Source organism: Xylocopa sonorina, chromosome 8 (assembly GCF_050948175.1).
Source record: "Xylocopa sonorina isolate GNS202 chromosome 8, iyXylSono1_principal, whole genome shotgun sequence".
In the NCBI taxonomy this organism is placed as follows: domain Eukaryota; kingdom Metazoa; phylum Arthropoda; class Insecta; order Hymenoptera; family Apidae; genus Xylocopa; species Xylocopa sonorina.
Window position 1 is genome coordinate 3,954,416 of NC_135200.1, and position 14,694 is coordinate 3,969,109.

Sequence of the window (14,694 nt, forward strand, 5' to 3'; positions counted from 1 at the left end):
CGGCGATTATCTTATTGCAATTAGCGGGAACCGCGCAACTCCGTAAAGAGAGATAGCGGCGAATGAAACGGATCGTTCACAGAGGAAGAGTCGCATCGACGGGGATGGCAGGGCTGGAATCCGCGGGCCCAGCAGCTTCCTTCTTATGGTCGTCCTCGTACGCGGCTCCTTCTTCTTATTTCCTCCCTCGTTCCCTAATGGCAGCGCCTCGAAAAACCGCGGCCAATTAAGGCGCGCATTTGTCGCGCGTCCCACGGGGGATGCACCTGCGTGCCCCCTGAGTTCGACTCCCGCGATGGGCTATTAATTATTATGCACAGAGCGTGCACCGGTTCGCGGCCGCTTTAATTATCGACCCCTTTCTGGAGTAAAGGGATACGCTCGCGTGAACCGCCAGCCACTCTTCCGGACTCGGTTTTTCGATTATTACACGGGGCTTCTTTCAGGCTTCTGTTCGGTTCTCACTGCTGGGCGCGAACTCAACTTTCTACAGGAAACGGCTGCTTTTTTATCGATTTGCGCCTGAAAAAAATCGTGTTCCACTTGTCCATCGTAGAGGGATTAGTTTTAATAAACATCCTATGGATGTGGATGTTGCAGTAGGTTGATGAATGACAATAAATGATTTCATTGAGAAAGTAATACATTTGCCAATTAACTGCGTTCGATACGTGCACACGACAATCAAAAATTGTATTTCAGTGCAGTTAACGGGTGTAATTGTTAATTTTTTATCGAACAAAAATGTAACCCTTCATCCCTTTTCTTCACTCTTCTCGTAAAATTTGTAACAGAAGCATTTGCCCTGCGTTCGACGTGATACTCATCATTGCTTCGTATTTTAAAAATAACTAATGATAAATAACATTAAAAATAACCAAAAGATAAACATAATTCCAATGTGAATTATGTGATAACAATAAAAGAAAGTAAGCTTAGTAGCGACCAGGTGTTGCTAAGATAAGAGCGCAAGATCTCCTCATTCGGTTAGCCAAGTACAAATATCCATAACAAATTGCAGTAACAAAATTCATCTACCTCTCACTTTCCAAAGTATCACATTAATCCCAAAGTACGCATCAACGATCTCTGCATCGTACTTAAAACGACTAAAATAATCTGTATAAATTTGTTTCTAGGATCCCCGTGCGAGCACGACGGTATCTGCGTGAACACCCCCGGCTCGTTCGCGTGCAACTGCACGCAAGGATTCACAGGACCAAGATGCGAGACGAACGTGAACGAGTGCGAGTCTCATCCCTGCCAGAACGACGGCTCGTGTCTGGACGATCCTGGAACGTTCCGTTGCGTCTGCATGCCTGGTAAGTGACCCCTACTCGCTTCTTTTCGAGTGAGCCGCGGCGAAGGGTGCTCCTAGGGCGCGTCGATGGCCACAGCCACCGCAGAGGAACGGGCAATTCGCGATGGTTCGCGTGACCGCGAGTAAAACCGCATCGCGCACCACGCGAACGCGCGTCGATTCAATTCTCAACATCGATCGTTCGAGCCGTGCTCCATTTACGTTTCTACAAATAACGATCTTGTTTTCGCGACTGTTCGTTGTATCTTTGTTGCTATTAAGATGGAGAGGAGGTATGAATCGCTTCGCGTTAGAGGCATAACGTGCTTGGATTATTCGTGAACAATCTATTTCTATTCGTAATAGCATCGAATAACGTTCGAAAAGCCCTTAACGAACCACTAGAATCGCAGTCGACTTAACGATATCTACTGTAGTACAACGAAACCGCTCGACTCCAGCCGCGAACGATGCAATTAAGAAGAGGTCTCGAGTTTCTCGCGGCGACGCGATATCAGCGCAGAGGCGTTTTCGTGGAAAAGCCGTTGGCGCGAACCAGCCACGCTTCGCGAACGGCGGAAATCAAGATCCAGCATCTCGCGATAGAGCAGCCCAGCCATCGGATAGGTGGAGGGAAGCTCACTTTGTTCTTCAGGCCGCTGTTTCGCGCCCGCGTCCGCGCGTCGCCGGTAAATTCTTCCGAGATGACAGGGCCACGGTCCGCATTATCTGATCCGCGGCAAGGACGGTAACTCGTTTACTCTTTTTGCCGTACGCGTAAGTCAGCCTTAATTGTTTGACGCCGCTCTCGGTGGAACAGCCCCTTAAGGGTCTAGAGTAGAACCCACGTAGATCTCGCTGCTCGATAATCGATGTAATCGACGCGGAATGAGCAGCTGAAGATCACCGGGAATCGGGCGGACGCCTTCTAACGCGGGATCGCCGTGGACGAAGGGCGGTCTGCGCGTCGTTGGTTAACGATGCCTCGGTTAGAGGAGTCGGAGAATCGAACGATGCCGATGGGTTGTGTAAATCCTGGTTAATAGCTGGAATCTGATGGTTTCCTCGGCTTTCTGACTTTAATTGGTTCTCTCTTTCGATTTATGATTCGATTCGTTTGATAATGATCGGGTATGGGAGTAGGCCAGAGATTTTCGCGCCTTTAAATATTTTTATTTGCATTCGTGAATTTCACTCTCTCGTCTCTCATCCGAGAAAGTGGTGAAAAATAATAAAATTCATTTCAGAAGTAGCCAACGTTAATAATTCGGCAGAGATAATATTCGTTTAATTTCGCAAACTCGATTCATCCAAAACTACCCTCATACGTAATACTCAGCTGCTTCCCTTCTTTTTTAAATAACCAAACGATCAGAGTGTAATTTAGCAGGAAACAATTATCGAACGCAATCATACAGAAGTACATCATACGATGAAAAACTGGTCGAATCGAAGCAATCGCTTTTTGCGAGCATAAGCACGTTGATCAAGTGATCGTTGGCAAAATTTTGATCGTCAGGAAGCAGCGGGACACGGAGGGTCCCCGGCGACAATAATTTAATCCTGCTCGCGTTCCTCTCCCGGTGCTCGGTGTCCGAAAACCGGTTGGGCCTTGTCCATCTTCCCCCGACGAGAGTCTGACGGCGAACCGACGCTGGCACCGGGACGGGGGTTCCCTTAATACGAGGCCAGATTAAATTCACCAACCACGGATTAATTGGCCACGAATAATAATACGCAAATGAAATTTTTTTCAAGCAATTTCCGCTGTCGATCCTCGATGGATTCTTACCGATCGATTTATAATTCGTTCCACTCGGGCGCGCGGTGAAATCGATTGAACTCGTTCGAACTTGATTTAGTATTACTGCTCGAAGTTGAGAATCAGATCATACGAAGGTATATATTGGCTCGAGATTTTTTCTCGCGTTTGCAATTAACCTGTACGGTCATTATTTAGAGTTTTCGCTCGTTCTTTTTGTATATAATAAAGGAAAAAGGTAATGAATCTCGTATAGTACATTGCATTAGTTTTTTGTCGGAGGATAATAACTTCCTTGTTACGAGAAACAAGTGTGCTCGATTTTTACAATATCACGTCTTTAACAATCATCGATGATTATTAGGAATTATACGCAGAAGTATAGCCTTCGCAAACCACCTTCTATTACTGACGAAATGAAACGCCTCTCGAAAAAAAGCAGCAGAGTAACGTCAACACAAAAGCGTTGCTGTGTCAATTTCATCATCAACGCTACTGGAACTTATTTTCACAGCAGCATTCTTCTAGATCTCAAAAATATGAATTTTCAATATATCTTCAAGCAGATATCCAAAAAGAGTCCCTTTAGATCCCCTCTTTACCCAAACAATTCTCTATCCCAAGCCTACGATAAAAAATCGCGCTCCCTTCAGCGGTGGAATATAAATTTGCATAATGTATTCCACAGCAGCGATCGCAGCTCCATAACAACGCGACTTACCAACATAATAAGTATCATAAAAAGCAGCGGCGACAATGAGGGTAGGACGCGCGATACACATCCACCGCGAAGCGTCAAGAGACAGAAAGAGGCCCCCTCGTGCTGGTGCACGCTGGACGATCGAATCGAATGGACTCTTCTCTCTCTCTCTTTTTCTCCGACTAGAGCAACGAACAATCGAGCAGGAGCAGGAGGAGGAGGAGGGGAACGGAATCGAGGAAGGTAGGAACGGATCCTGGAGGGTCCCGAAAAGTGAGAGGGCAAAAAATGAGAGACAGACAGACAGAAAGGGGGGCCCACGGCGCAAGTGGAACGGGCAACGAAAGAGAGCGCGAGGAAGGGGCAACCGGTAAAATATGATAGCGGGATTCGCGAAATATGAGACCGAAACGAGGGGATCCTTCGCTCCGGGCCCCTGTACAGGCACAAAGGCTTATCTTGTCCCTGGACCGGCCGTGCGGACCGCCATTTTGGTACCTCCGCCTCCGCCGTCTCCGCTTCTACTACCGCTCGCTCGCTCGCTCGCTCGCTCGTACCCTTTTCTTCTTCTCCCGGCTGCGCCGCCGTTTCTCTCTTTCCTTTCCACCGAAACTCCTCTTTTTTTCGCCTCCTTGTTTCGAGGCCCGTTCGCTGCGCTTTCCTTTCTTGTCGGGGCCCGCTGTCCCGTAAAAGGATCCGCTAAATAGCGCTAAGAGGTTCGAGGAAAGAGGATACTCCGGCATTCAGGACCTCGGACGGGCTACGCGGAGACAAGCCACTCGCGTTCACCGACGTCTTCGCCGTCGCGACATGTCGCGCTGGTACCCCGTTGTAGCGGCCTTTGTAATTGCTCCCGACTACCTTCGCGGACTGGGTTAGGCCCTCCGGTAACGAGATCGGGCTTTTTCTTTTTTACCGATCCGGGATTCGCGTTGCTTATCGTTCCTGCTTTGGCTCGACGAAATGCGCCGTTCTGCTGGCAAGGGGGTGCGTTATATGGTCGCGAGGGGGAAGAAGTGGAATGAGTCCAAAAGGTGTTAGAATCGGACAAATGAAAAAGAATGATCGTTGAGCATTTTTGGTACGTGGTGTCTCGCTTTATGATTTGTACAATTTTAACATAGAATTTGTTGTTTTAATTCTAATGATTGGTTGATGGATGCATTGTTTGGTTAACCATAAGTGTTGTTTTCAATCGTCATGTATGTTGGTTAATAAAATATTTTAATACAGGTATTTCTGGGATCTCGTATTCTGTTTCAAGTGAAGTAGTTCGTCATAAGTCAGACATTGACTCTTACCTTTGTAGTAATTGCACTTTAAATTTACCCTTTTGTAAATTGATTTTATCTTTCTGCAAGTTAAATTCACCCTTTCCTAAATTATTTCATCCTCTTTCAAATCAAATTCACCGTTTTATGCATCTAATTCATCCTTTTGCAAGTCAAATACCTTTGAGTATGCCAGGATATGTGTGTATAAATTATGTGCATCTGTTTCTTGTTAATTGAATTTTTAGAGGATTCACTCTATGCCAGTTCTTGTAAGTTTTTCTAATTGTATATACAGGTTCTCGATCGTATGAATACTCATATTTGCATTTGCATCTCGTTCTAAGTGAAACAGTCAACTATATGTCAGACAATTTTTGTACGTCAACGTATTTTCTTAAAAAATCATTAAATTTTAAAACATTAGCACTATTAATTCTTGTAAAAGCATCTTATACGATGTTTTCAAACACGATATTTTGTCCTGCGTTAAAATCATGCCTTACATTATCACCATATTTCTCAAGAGATTCGTATCACAAAATGGATATCGAACAGTGTAAAACGTTGCTCAGAAAAGCCCTCCAATTAATAGTAATTAGGTATATTAAATCAGAACCAACCACGAAACATTAATTCTGTTCTGAAATATCGATGAACGCGGGCAAAATTATCTCGAGTTTGTAATTTGCAATCGCGACGAAACAAAAAAGATGAGCCGATCAGCGCAGTTTGCGGAAGCAACGGCGCTTGTTTAGCTGTAACAAAAGGGGAGTGGTAGCGGTTCCCTGTCATTGACGGACGATACCAATTACAAGGCTATTGCGTTTTCTACCGGTCGATCTGATAACGCGACTCTTCCTGGCCCTCTGAATGGGCCGCTCGGCGCGTTTTGCCGGCCGCAGCCTTGAGAAATGAAGATTAATAAATCGGTAGCGGGGCGCAGATCGCATCGAAGGTTCGCTTGTTAAACACGCGGCGAGAAATTCGCGCAGCGGAGAAAAAGTTACGTGGCCCGCGCGATGTTCGCCTGCTTTTGTTGCTGCCTGTCCACTTTTGATAACGGCCGCCTCGAGACGGTCCGTTGCGCCCTGATTGCTTTGTAACGCGGAACATTAATATTTCCGAGCAATTAAAACCGAGTCACCAGCAACGATTGAAACGTGCATGTTGGTTCTTCGAACGAAGATTCAATTTAAATTCCTCCTGTTAAATCATTTAAATGCGCGAGACTCTAATTGGAAGATGAAAAACTGATTCACCCTTTGATATAACACGACACGAGATTTCTTGTTATTTTATCAATTTGTATGTAAAAGATGTTTCGTTGGAAATATTATTAACTAAAAGTAAAATTGTTACATGAGAAGATATCCAGTATAATAGTGTACAATTTTCTATATCAGCGATGGTATCAATATTTTATGGAAGAAACTTGCAAGCTATGAAACCCGCGGACCAAGCGTTCCTATGCAAAGTGAAATGGCTGACAGAACGGGTGTACCTGTTCGACGCTCGAGAGTATATTGTCCCAGCGAGGTGTACGGTAGCCTACCTGGGCACGATGATGATATAAAGCTGGCATCATGCAAAAGGTGCCATAGATCGTCCCGATGAGCGGCCCCGACAAAAGCGGAGACAATGTTATCCGCGACGCCATCTTCTTAGGTGCACGTCCAGGTGTTCACACGGAACAGGAATCCGCGGGGGACTCTGTCCGGCGCCCTTTCTGAACTGTCGCTAAAATAACGCCCGCTACATCGAATTTCACGTAACACCGGTTGAATTTCGAACGGGCGCCATCTTTCTCGCCGCTGCGTCGCGCGTACGCGCGCGCGATACGTATGCAAATCGAGGGGTGGTTGATTATCTCGTAAAATAATTTATTCCTCCTCCTTGATGTCCGGATAAAGACTGGCTTTACAGCCGTAGGACGTTGGGACAGTTTAATTGAAACATTTTTGTCGAACGCGCCACCGATATTCAAACATTGCTGGGGAATTTCATTTTCTTGCTTTCGTTTCTTAAACTTGGTCCAGGCAGACGTCGACATTTCTGTTTGCAAATTAATTTCGCGAAGTACAATTCGTACAATAAAGATTCTAAACAATTTGTAACATTCTTGAAATAAAGGTTCTGAAATTTTCAGACCTGAAACTTTAAATAGAACAGACGCGTCAGATAGCGTCGAGGAACCTCAGAAGAGGGTACTTCCGCTACGTCGATTTTTCTCGTTCGACCACCACGATAATGCACACACTCGAACCGTTCGCTCGCTCCACGAAGATATCTCAATATTGCTCCGACTGCAACAATAACGCATACCGTGGCTCCTCTCTAACGCGATACATAAACACTCGAGAATCAAGGAGCAGGGAAGAGAGAAAGGCGGAGGGCGCAGAAGCGAGAGATGCAGCCGAGACGTGCATCGAAACACGCGCGCTATGATACATGGCTGAAGATGTAGATTGCTCCTAGCATAATCCAGCAGCCTTGCATTGTCCACACCGGACAATGGCCGCCGCGTTCTGCTATCTCGCGGCCCTTACTCGACTCTTACCCGTCTTCTCCGCGCCCCGTCTTCGCTCTCATCCTCTACGCCCTTGCGGCGGCTACCTTCCACTTAGACATTGTGCGTAGCATAAATCTCGACTGGAAGAATCGGCGTAGTTACCGCACAATTGCGCCGATTGCGGACAGCCCGCGCGGCCCTTTGTTATCTCAATCCGATTTTTCGCGGGGCACCGGAACGGTTTTTCTTGCGAAGAGGAACTCGCGTGTGTTGGCTCCCGCTTCTGGATGCTGCGCGTTCTGAAAGAGAGTGCGTTTCTATTTCTTCGTTACGAACGTGAAATGCGATTTAAGATCGCGGTGATTGGTAAGTTGCCATGTGGCGATTTTGTAACAATTGCCATTAGATTGGTAGCGACTTCAGGAAGTAACTTATTTTGTTCTTCATTTCCATATGATAGAATTCCAGACTTGGTCATAATATAACGCGTCTAAGGTGCGATTCCGCCATTTTGGTAGCCTTTGCCTTGGTAGCCATTGTGTTATTCATTAGCAGGCCCAGGACGGAACCTTCTTCCCCTCAACGAATTGTAATTTTGACTAGTTTAACGAGGATTATCACTGGATGATATTTTGGTACTTGTTTTCGTTCTATGTAAATTCATTTTGGAAGTGTTTAATATTTAATAATTCCACGTAAGTTTCAACTCTGACCTTCTTGAAACAATACAAAGAATACCAGTTCAAATATTCCACATTACTTCTCCCTCGATTCGAGACGCGATCGTTAACCAAAACCCAAGATGGTCGCCATGAATCACAGCGCCCCAGCAAACCACGCACCACGTCGAACGTTGCTAGCCATCGTTTAGGGCAACATCGCTCCGTAGAGTGCCGTTGTCAAGCTGACGTATCGTACGTATCGGTTCTATATCGGTGGAATAATTCATCGGAACAATACCGATATTATTCTCATCAGTCAAGGAACCTCGTTGCCGATTGACGTATCCCTTCCTGTCGAGGACGCTGCCACGATCGTGTCCGTTCCTCTCCCCTCGCCCTTTCCCTCCTCCGTCGTTGATATATAAATTATGCCTTCGTTTCCTCATCGCGAACGATTCGAGAGACGATCGATCGGCCCGGACAAAGGGGACGACACCGCGTTGTCGAACGCTGAGGAGGAGAGGGCGACTGTCAGGAATGACGGCACCCTCCGGAGAGAGGAGACGCGCGCATTTATTGTTCGCGATTCGAACGGGTCCATCGCTCGATTTCGCGACTCCTCTTTTCTTTTTCGTTTCGCGCACCTCCATTCGCCTGTGGTACCTTGCATTCCGTTAGTCGATCGTGCCTCGTCTGCAAGTTCTCTACGAGACGTTACTTTCTTTCTATTCGCATGAGTGGATCGTCGCGCGTCTCTCAGGGTTCAGGCCAACGTATCTAAGAGATTGATCGATCTCTGCGATCGACTTTTCTATTTTAAAGCTAAGTTTATGATGCGGACGCTTATAACTAGCTATTTTTGTGGACTGCTTATTATTATTAATCAGTTTCGTAAGAGATTTAAAGACGCATGATTGAAGATCTTAAAGGCTGTTTTAAGATATGATGTAAAGATTCGCACTTTTAATGTCTCAACTCGATGATTATTGACGTATTATAAACAAAAACCATCTGAGTGCCATCTGGTAGGTCGCTTGACCTCGATGGATCTTTCCATGGTTCTGCGACTATTGCTACTCTGAATATCAGACAGCAAGCTGATTGGTGCACAACATTATGTTGTACAACGTGCTGCAACTATGTATAATTTGCATTTTTATCCCAGAAACGAAAGCAAGAAACGTGACTGGTCGAAGTACCATATAAATCGCCCAAGTTTAACGTATTTCCATCCCATTTTCGTGGGACACGATAATCACACTCAGACAGATATCCCTCTGGGTTTGATCGTCGACGAGAAGCGAAAGCAAGAGCGAACCGTACCGAAAACGGTGCACGGGCCCCGCGGATATCGCACGAGCTGGTAACGAAACGAGAAGGGGTTCCCGCGGGACACTTACATAAATACGGAGCGGTACGCGAAGCGTCGACGGGGCCAGAGCGAGATTCTATCTGCGTTTACCCAACACGCCCGCTAAGTCTTCCAGCGGACTTTATCCGGCCCGATCTTCGCCCGCGAGTTCTCTCTTTCCGCCTCTCGTTATCCGCCCTCCCTATCTCTCGCCCCTTTCCTTCCCCGCGTCTGCTTCTCCTCCCTTCCTCGCGTACGAGGGACGCTGGAGAGGACGACGCGGCTCTAGAAAGGCGGCATCTAAATTGATCCAGATCACCGTCCGCTGATTGCGTCCGCCTAGACCAACGGGAAAAAGAGAGAAGTCCCGAAAAACGCTCGACGATTTTCCCTCTGTCTCGCGCCGGGCTTCGCCTCTCGAGATCTCTCGACCGTGAAAGAATTCCGGGGCTCCGGGTTTCTTACGTCACGTTTTTTACGGACGTTTCTGAAACACACTGATCGTTGCGCGACCAAGTTCTCTCTCTCTCTCTTTCTCTTTCAAACTCTGCTTTTCATTGGAGAGGTTGAAGAACGCGGTAGGCGTTCGTATTTTGCGTTCGATAGCAAAAGAGTAGATAATAATCGTTAGATAATCGTTCGAAGATAAAGATAATTACTGATCGGAGGAGGTTATAGTTGAGAGGCTGATTTTCGAGAAAGAGAAGGCATAGAGGAATAGTATTTGATTATCAGAATGCGCGGGCAGCGATGGATCTGTCGAAGAATGGCAGGCCAGCCTTTAAGCGACGATTAATTAACGAAATCTCCCAGAAGACCGCCTGTTTCGCCTATCATCTCGCCCATCACGCAGACAAGCATCTCTCATCACGTAATCCTAGGAGCACAGCCTCGAGTACCTCGCTGCATACCCCTTTAATTAATTTCGCAACGCGCTTCCTTCCCCCTGTCGTTATTCCTCGCAGCACTGTTCGATGCGCCAAGCCCACCCACACGCGTGATCTCCTATTCATCACCTCTCTCGAGGCTCCTTCATCTTCCATGCAAGTCTACGTGTGTATGTATACGTACACTGATGAGCCCTTTGGAAAGTTTGCTCCTCGATTTTCACTTCTGTTCGTACTAAATTGCTTTAAACGTGTTCGTTTCTGTACACGGTAATGCATGACCATTTGAATAACTCTGCCAAAAATTCGTAAACTTTTTTTTTTTTAAACAAGTTCAGAAACAAGTTACACCTTAATGTTAGATGTATGTTGTAGAAATTGACACTTGTCGCATATAGTAACGCAGACTTACAAAAATACATTGCCAGACAAGAGAAGTAACTCCTTTCGTCATTGTTTTATGCCATTGTGATTGCATACGATTACAATTAATTTAGTTTAAAATTTTTAGTGTACTGAAATATAGTGCCGAGTGTGTTAGAAAAATGAAATTAGGAGTGAGATTTCTTGGCAATGTAAACGATGCAGGATTTATTTATGCATTTATTAGAATTCGTTGAAAATTACCACACGCTCGAAGATTATTAATTACATCTTATTTAACTTTTACTTTGAATACTCTTCAGTTTTGCCGTTCCTCGAATGAACGGAGGAAAAATGTCTACCACCTTCGGCGGCGGTCGCTAAGAAGCCGCGTTGAACGACATTACGGGGGGCCATCGTACCCGCGTGCACTTTTTGCAGTCCTCGGTTTCGTGTAGGTGTACGACGTCGCGAGCGGCCCCGGGTGATGTACGGCCACCTTAAGACGAACGAACTGCCACGCCTTCGAGCTTGTCCCCTTTGGCTTTTACAATCTTATTCCCCGCTGGTGCATCCGTTGCACCGAGGGTCGGTAGCCGCGTGGAAGTTGTAACGCGGACGGCTCCAAAATGGACGCGAGTTCTTGCGCGTCCTCGAAACACGTTTTCGAACGTCTCAGAAAAATGAGACCCCATCACTTTCTTCGCGTTCACCCTTGCTTTTTCATCGATAGATTTCAAAAGTTTCACTAAACATTTCATCAATGTGACTAATAATTTTTTGCCATTTGTGTGCAATTGGAAAATGGAGGATGGTTGCAGTCTTTATTGTTTTAATCATTGATCGTGTTTCACGTGTTTTACGATGCAATTGTGAAATTGTTTCAAATCTGTTCAACATTCAGCAATTTGTGAATACAAATGTAAGTGCATATTCCGTGGGTTAAAGTGGGCAACGATTTCTTCTTGGAATTGCACGCTCTCATAGCGCGTCGATAGGTTTGGAGAAAGGCTGTAAGTAATCTACGAGAACAATATCAAGCGCGGTAATACCGTTTTTTTCGCAATAAAAGAAGATTGCATAGAATTTTACCGCTCGAAAGGTGCTCGCCGTTATTTATCGTTAGTGGAATACTAGGTCGACGGTGAATTTTTCTGCCACGACGACAGAGAGGAATTTGTGTAAGAATCGCGGTCGGTTTTGTTCGATCGCCGATGGAAGGGAAAGGAGGGGCCTGCATAGGTTTTGCGTGGATGCGGTTTTGCAGACAGGAAATCGAAAGTTGCTCTCATTCTTTCGAATCGTAGCGGTTGCAGTGTAATCTGCGAATCGAAACAAACTATGCACGAGAGAATATAATGCATTTCCACTTCACGTGTCTAACACTTCGTATAATCTCATACACGCGCAATGATTTCTCTTATTTCATTACTTCCTTTTTGTCGAATTTTCATTCGTCTGAAATCTTCCCTCTTGGTAAGCAAATTACTACATACATTCACACAAATTGCTTCACTTTCCAAGTACCTTCACAACGCATACGTCTCGATGCCAAGACGATCTACGCATTATATTCTGCAGATTTCTAAATAAATTCAGGCTGTCGATTAACAAGGAGACCAGGAAATGTTAATCGCAACGAACAGAAGAACAGCTGTCAGACTCTCGTTCGACAGTCGTGCGTTCTCTCGGAAAACTAGGCAATTTCGAAGGTGGCAACGGTACCAAACGACGCGTACACGTGTGCCGTCGGCCACGAGGTCGCATGCATACGAGAATGCAACGCTGGAACGTGTCCCGCTTGGCGGTACCATTCGCCGCGACGGCGCGGTTAAAGAGTTCCCTGCGCGCTCGCTTTCAAGCAGGGTCACACCGGGTCGACCCCTTCTCACCTGGACGCGGCTCGATGGCAGAGGCCACGGCGATACCGGGACGAATCGAAAGTGCTTTCGCGGATTTATTCGATTTCGTTCGCCGCTTGCGTTCGAAGCGCGTGCTCGCGTGACAAAATCGGCTCGCGAGACTCCTCGACCCGCGTTTCGCGGAATCGTTTTGCATCGTCGAGTTTTGGACGATACGCGTCACGAAGCGACGAGGAACTGTTTCATTTTTTTTTTTTAATTTTGGAGGCTGAAAGGAAGAGAAGCTCTTTTACAGTTGTAAAGTCCTGCAATCGGTTTTAACGTTAGCTACGATAGAATCGAGCAATTAAAAGCGTGCCGATGGGCTTTTCGATTTACTCGCTGGCTAATTAGACAAATCGCGATAGGTTTGTAGCGAGCCTCTTGAGAAGCGATTTCGTAATCGCGGCAGTTTTATGCAAATTCGAATCCCGAGCGGCTAATGTATCCCATTCCGAGATAGAATCAATGGTTTCGTTACCTTTGAGAACGGGAATGCGGTTAAACTTGGGTATGCCGCGGCGAATGAATAATGCAGTAAAAAGAAATTCTAATTCAATTCTAATTTCGCTATGACACGTCGAACCAGTCGACACTGGAATGACTGTATCGAAACAAGTCTCTCACGCAAAAAAAAAAAAAAAGTAAAGATAATGAAAACAGAATTACGATTTCACTGTAATGCTTATTCAATTTCCATTCGTTGGAGGAGAAAAACGTAGCGAGGTTAGAAGCAAATCGAGTTTAAAGTAAGAAAACCGCGATCTGAAAGTGGCGTCGCGAACGAGAAGGGTTAAACGTTGCAATCTCCCGGCTGCATTCGATCGAGCGGAGGGGATTATGTAACGAGACGGCGGCGGTCTCCTCGCGCGGAAAAGGTTAACGCATTTGCTAAGAGGAGACGCCCTTAAGCCGGATTCGCACGACAGCGAAGGTAGAACCGACGCCGGACACATTGTCCTGTCGCTGCCCGTTATTTATCACGAACTGTCGCCGAGTCTCTCTACGCCCATCGTTGCCCTCGATCGTGCACCGCTCCCCGTTTCAACGGACGAAAAAGAAGCAGAAAACGAGATAGAAGTTATGAAGCCCAGGGAAGAGAGGAAAGGCCGGCTCGCTCGACGGTCTGCTGTTTTAGAGCGAGTTTCGAGCGAGTTATCGATCGCCATTATGGAGCAAGTGTTCTTGGCAAACGGAACAATTTCTCTTTCTCTTTCTCTCTTGCTGCTTGTACCAATCATCGCGATTGCCGTGATTTAATTTAATTATTTCAAATATGGAAAGAACCACGGATAAAAGTGATTCTAATCACAGTCGTTTTTCTTAGTTATCGATCATTCCTGAATTTTAAATATTACAGTGCGTTATAGTGATTATGCGAATGGATTAAGCGAGCACACGAATTCTTCTAAACGAGATTGTATATACGTTAGTTAGCAATTGTCACGCGAACATTTCGTCGAACAACGGAAAAGACGAACAGCTACGACGATCCTCCAGATCTGTCAGGATCCTGGTCGACGCGTCGATCCCTCGCTGAAGGCGATACATCGATGGTCACTCGAATTGGCCACGCACATACCGTTAGCCCACGTACGTGTGACGGGCTCGCAAAAGGCTCGAGACAATCCCAGATCCCTCGAAGACGATAGCCGGATGACGAGCCGAAGCCCGGTAGAAAAGATCGTTTGACGAATAGACAAGTCGGTATAAACACGGCCGTATATACCGACGGAGTCCGTTTCGCTACCAACAAGATGGAGATAAGCCCCCGTTGCCATCGACTTTGTCGTTCCTCTTCGTTTCCATCCTCTTCTTTTCTTCCTTCTTCTTCTTCTTCTTCCTCTTCTTCTTCGGCCAGTTCGTTCCTTTAGCATTCGTTTTTTTTTTCTCGCGAAGGATCTGGCTGCCTTTTAGTAACCCCTGTCGCACGGACGGACTTTACCAAAGAATCCGATCTCGAGAGGGCCCGAGGTGGACGTTCA

General features: G+C 46.2%; 1 protein-coding gene across 4 annotated transcripts in view; it reads left to right on the plus strand.

The window, feature by feature from the left end:
• N (neurogenic locus Notch protein) overlaps positions 1–14,694 on the plus strand; it is a 245,395-nt gene that overhangs the window by 164,725 nt on the left and 65,976 nt on the right. For all 4 annotated transcript variants that reach the window (XM_076899547.1, XM_076899548.1, XM_076899550.1 and 1 more), the window contains one exon: positions 1,140–1,322. In XM_076899547.1, coding sequence (XP_076755662.1) covers positions 1,140–1,322 — 183 coding nt within the window. The remainder of the gene's footprint in view (positions 1–1,139; positions 1,323–14,694) is intronic.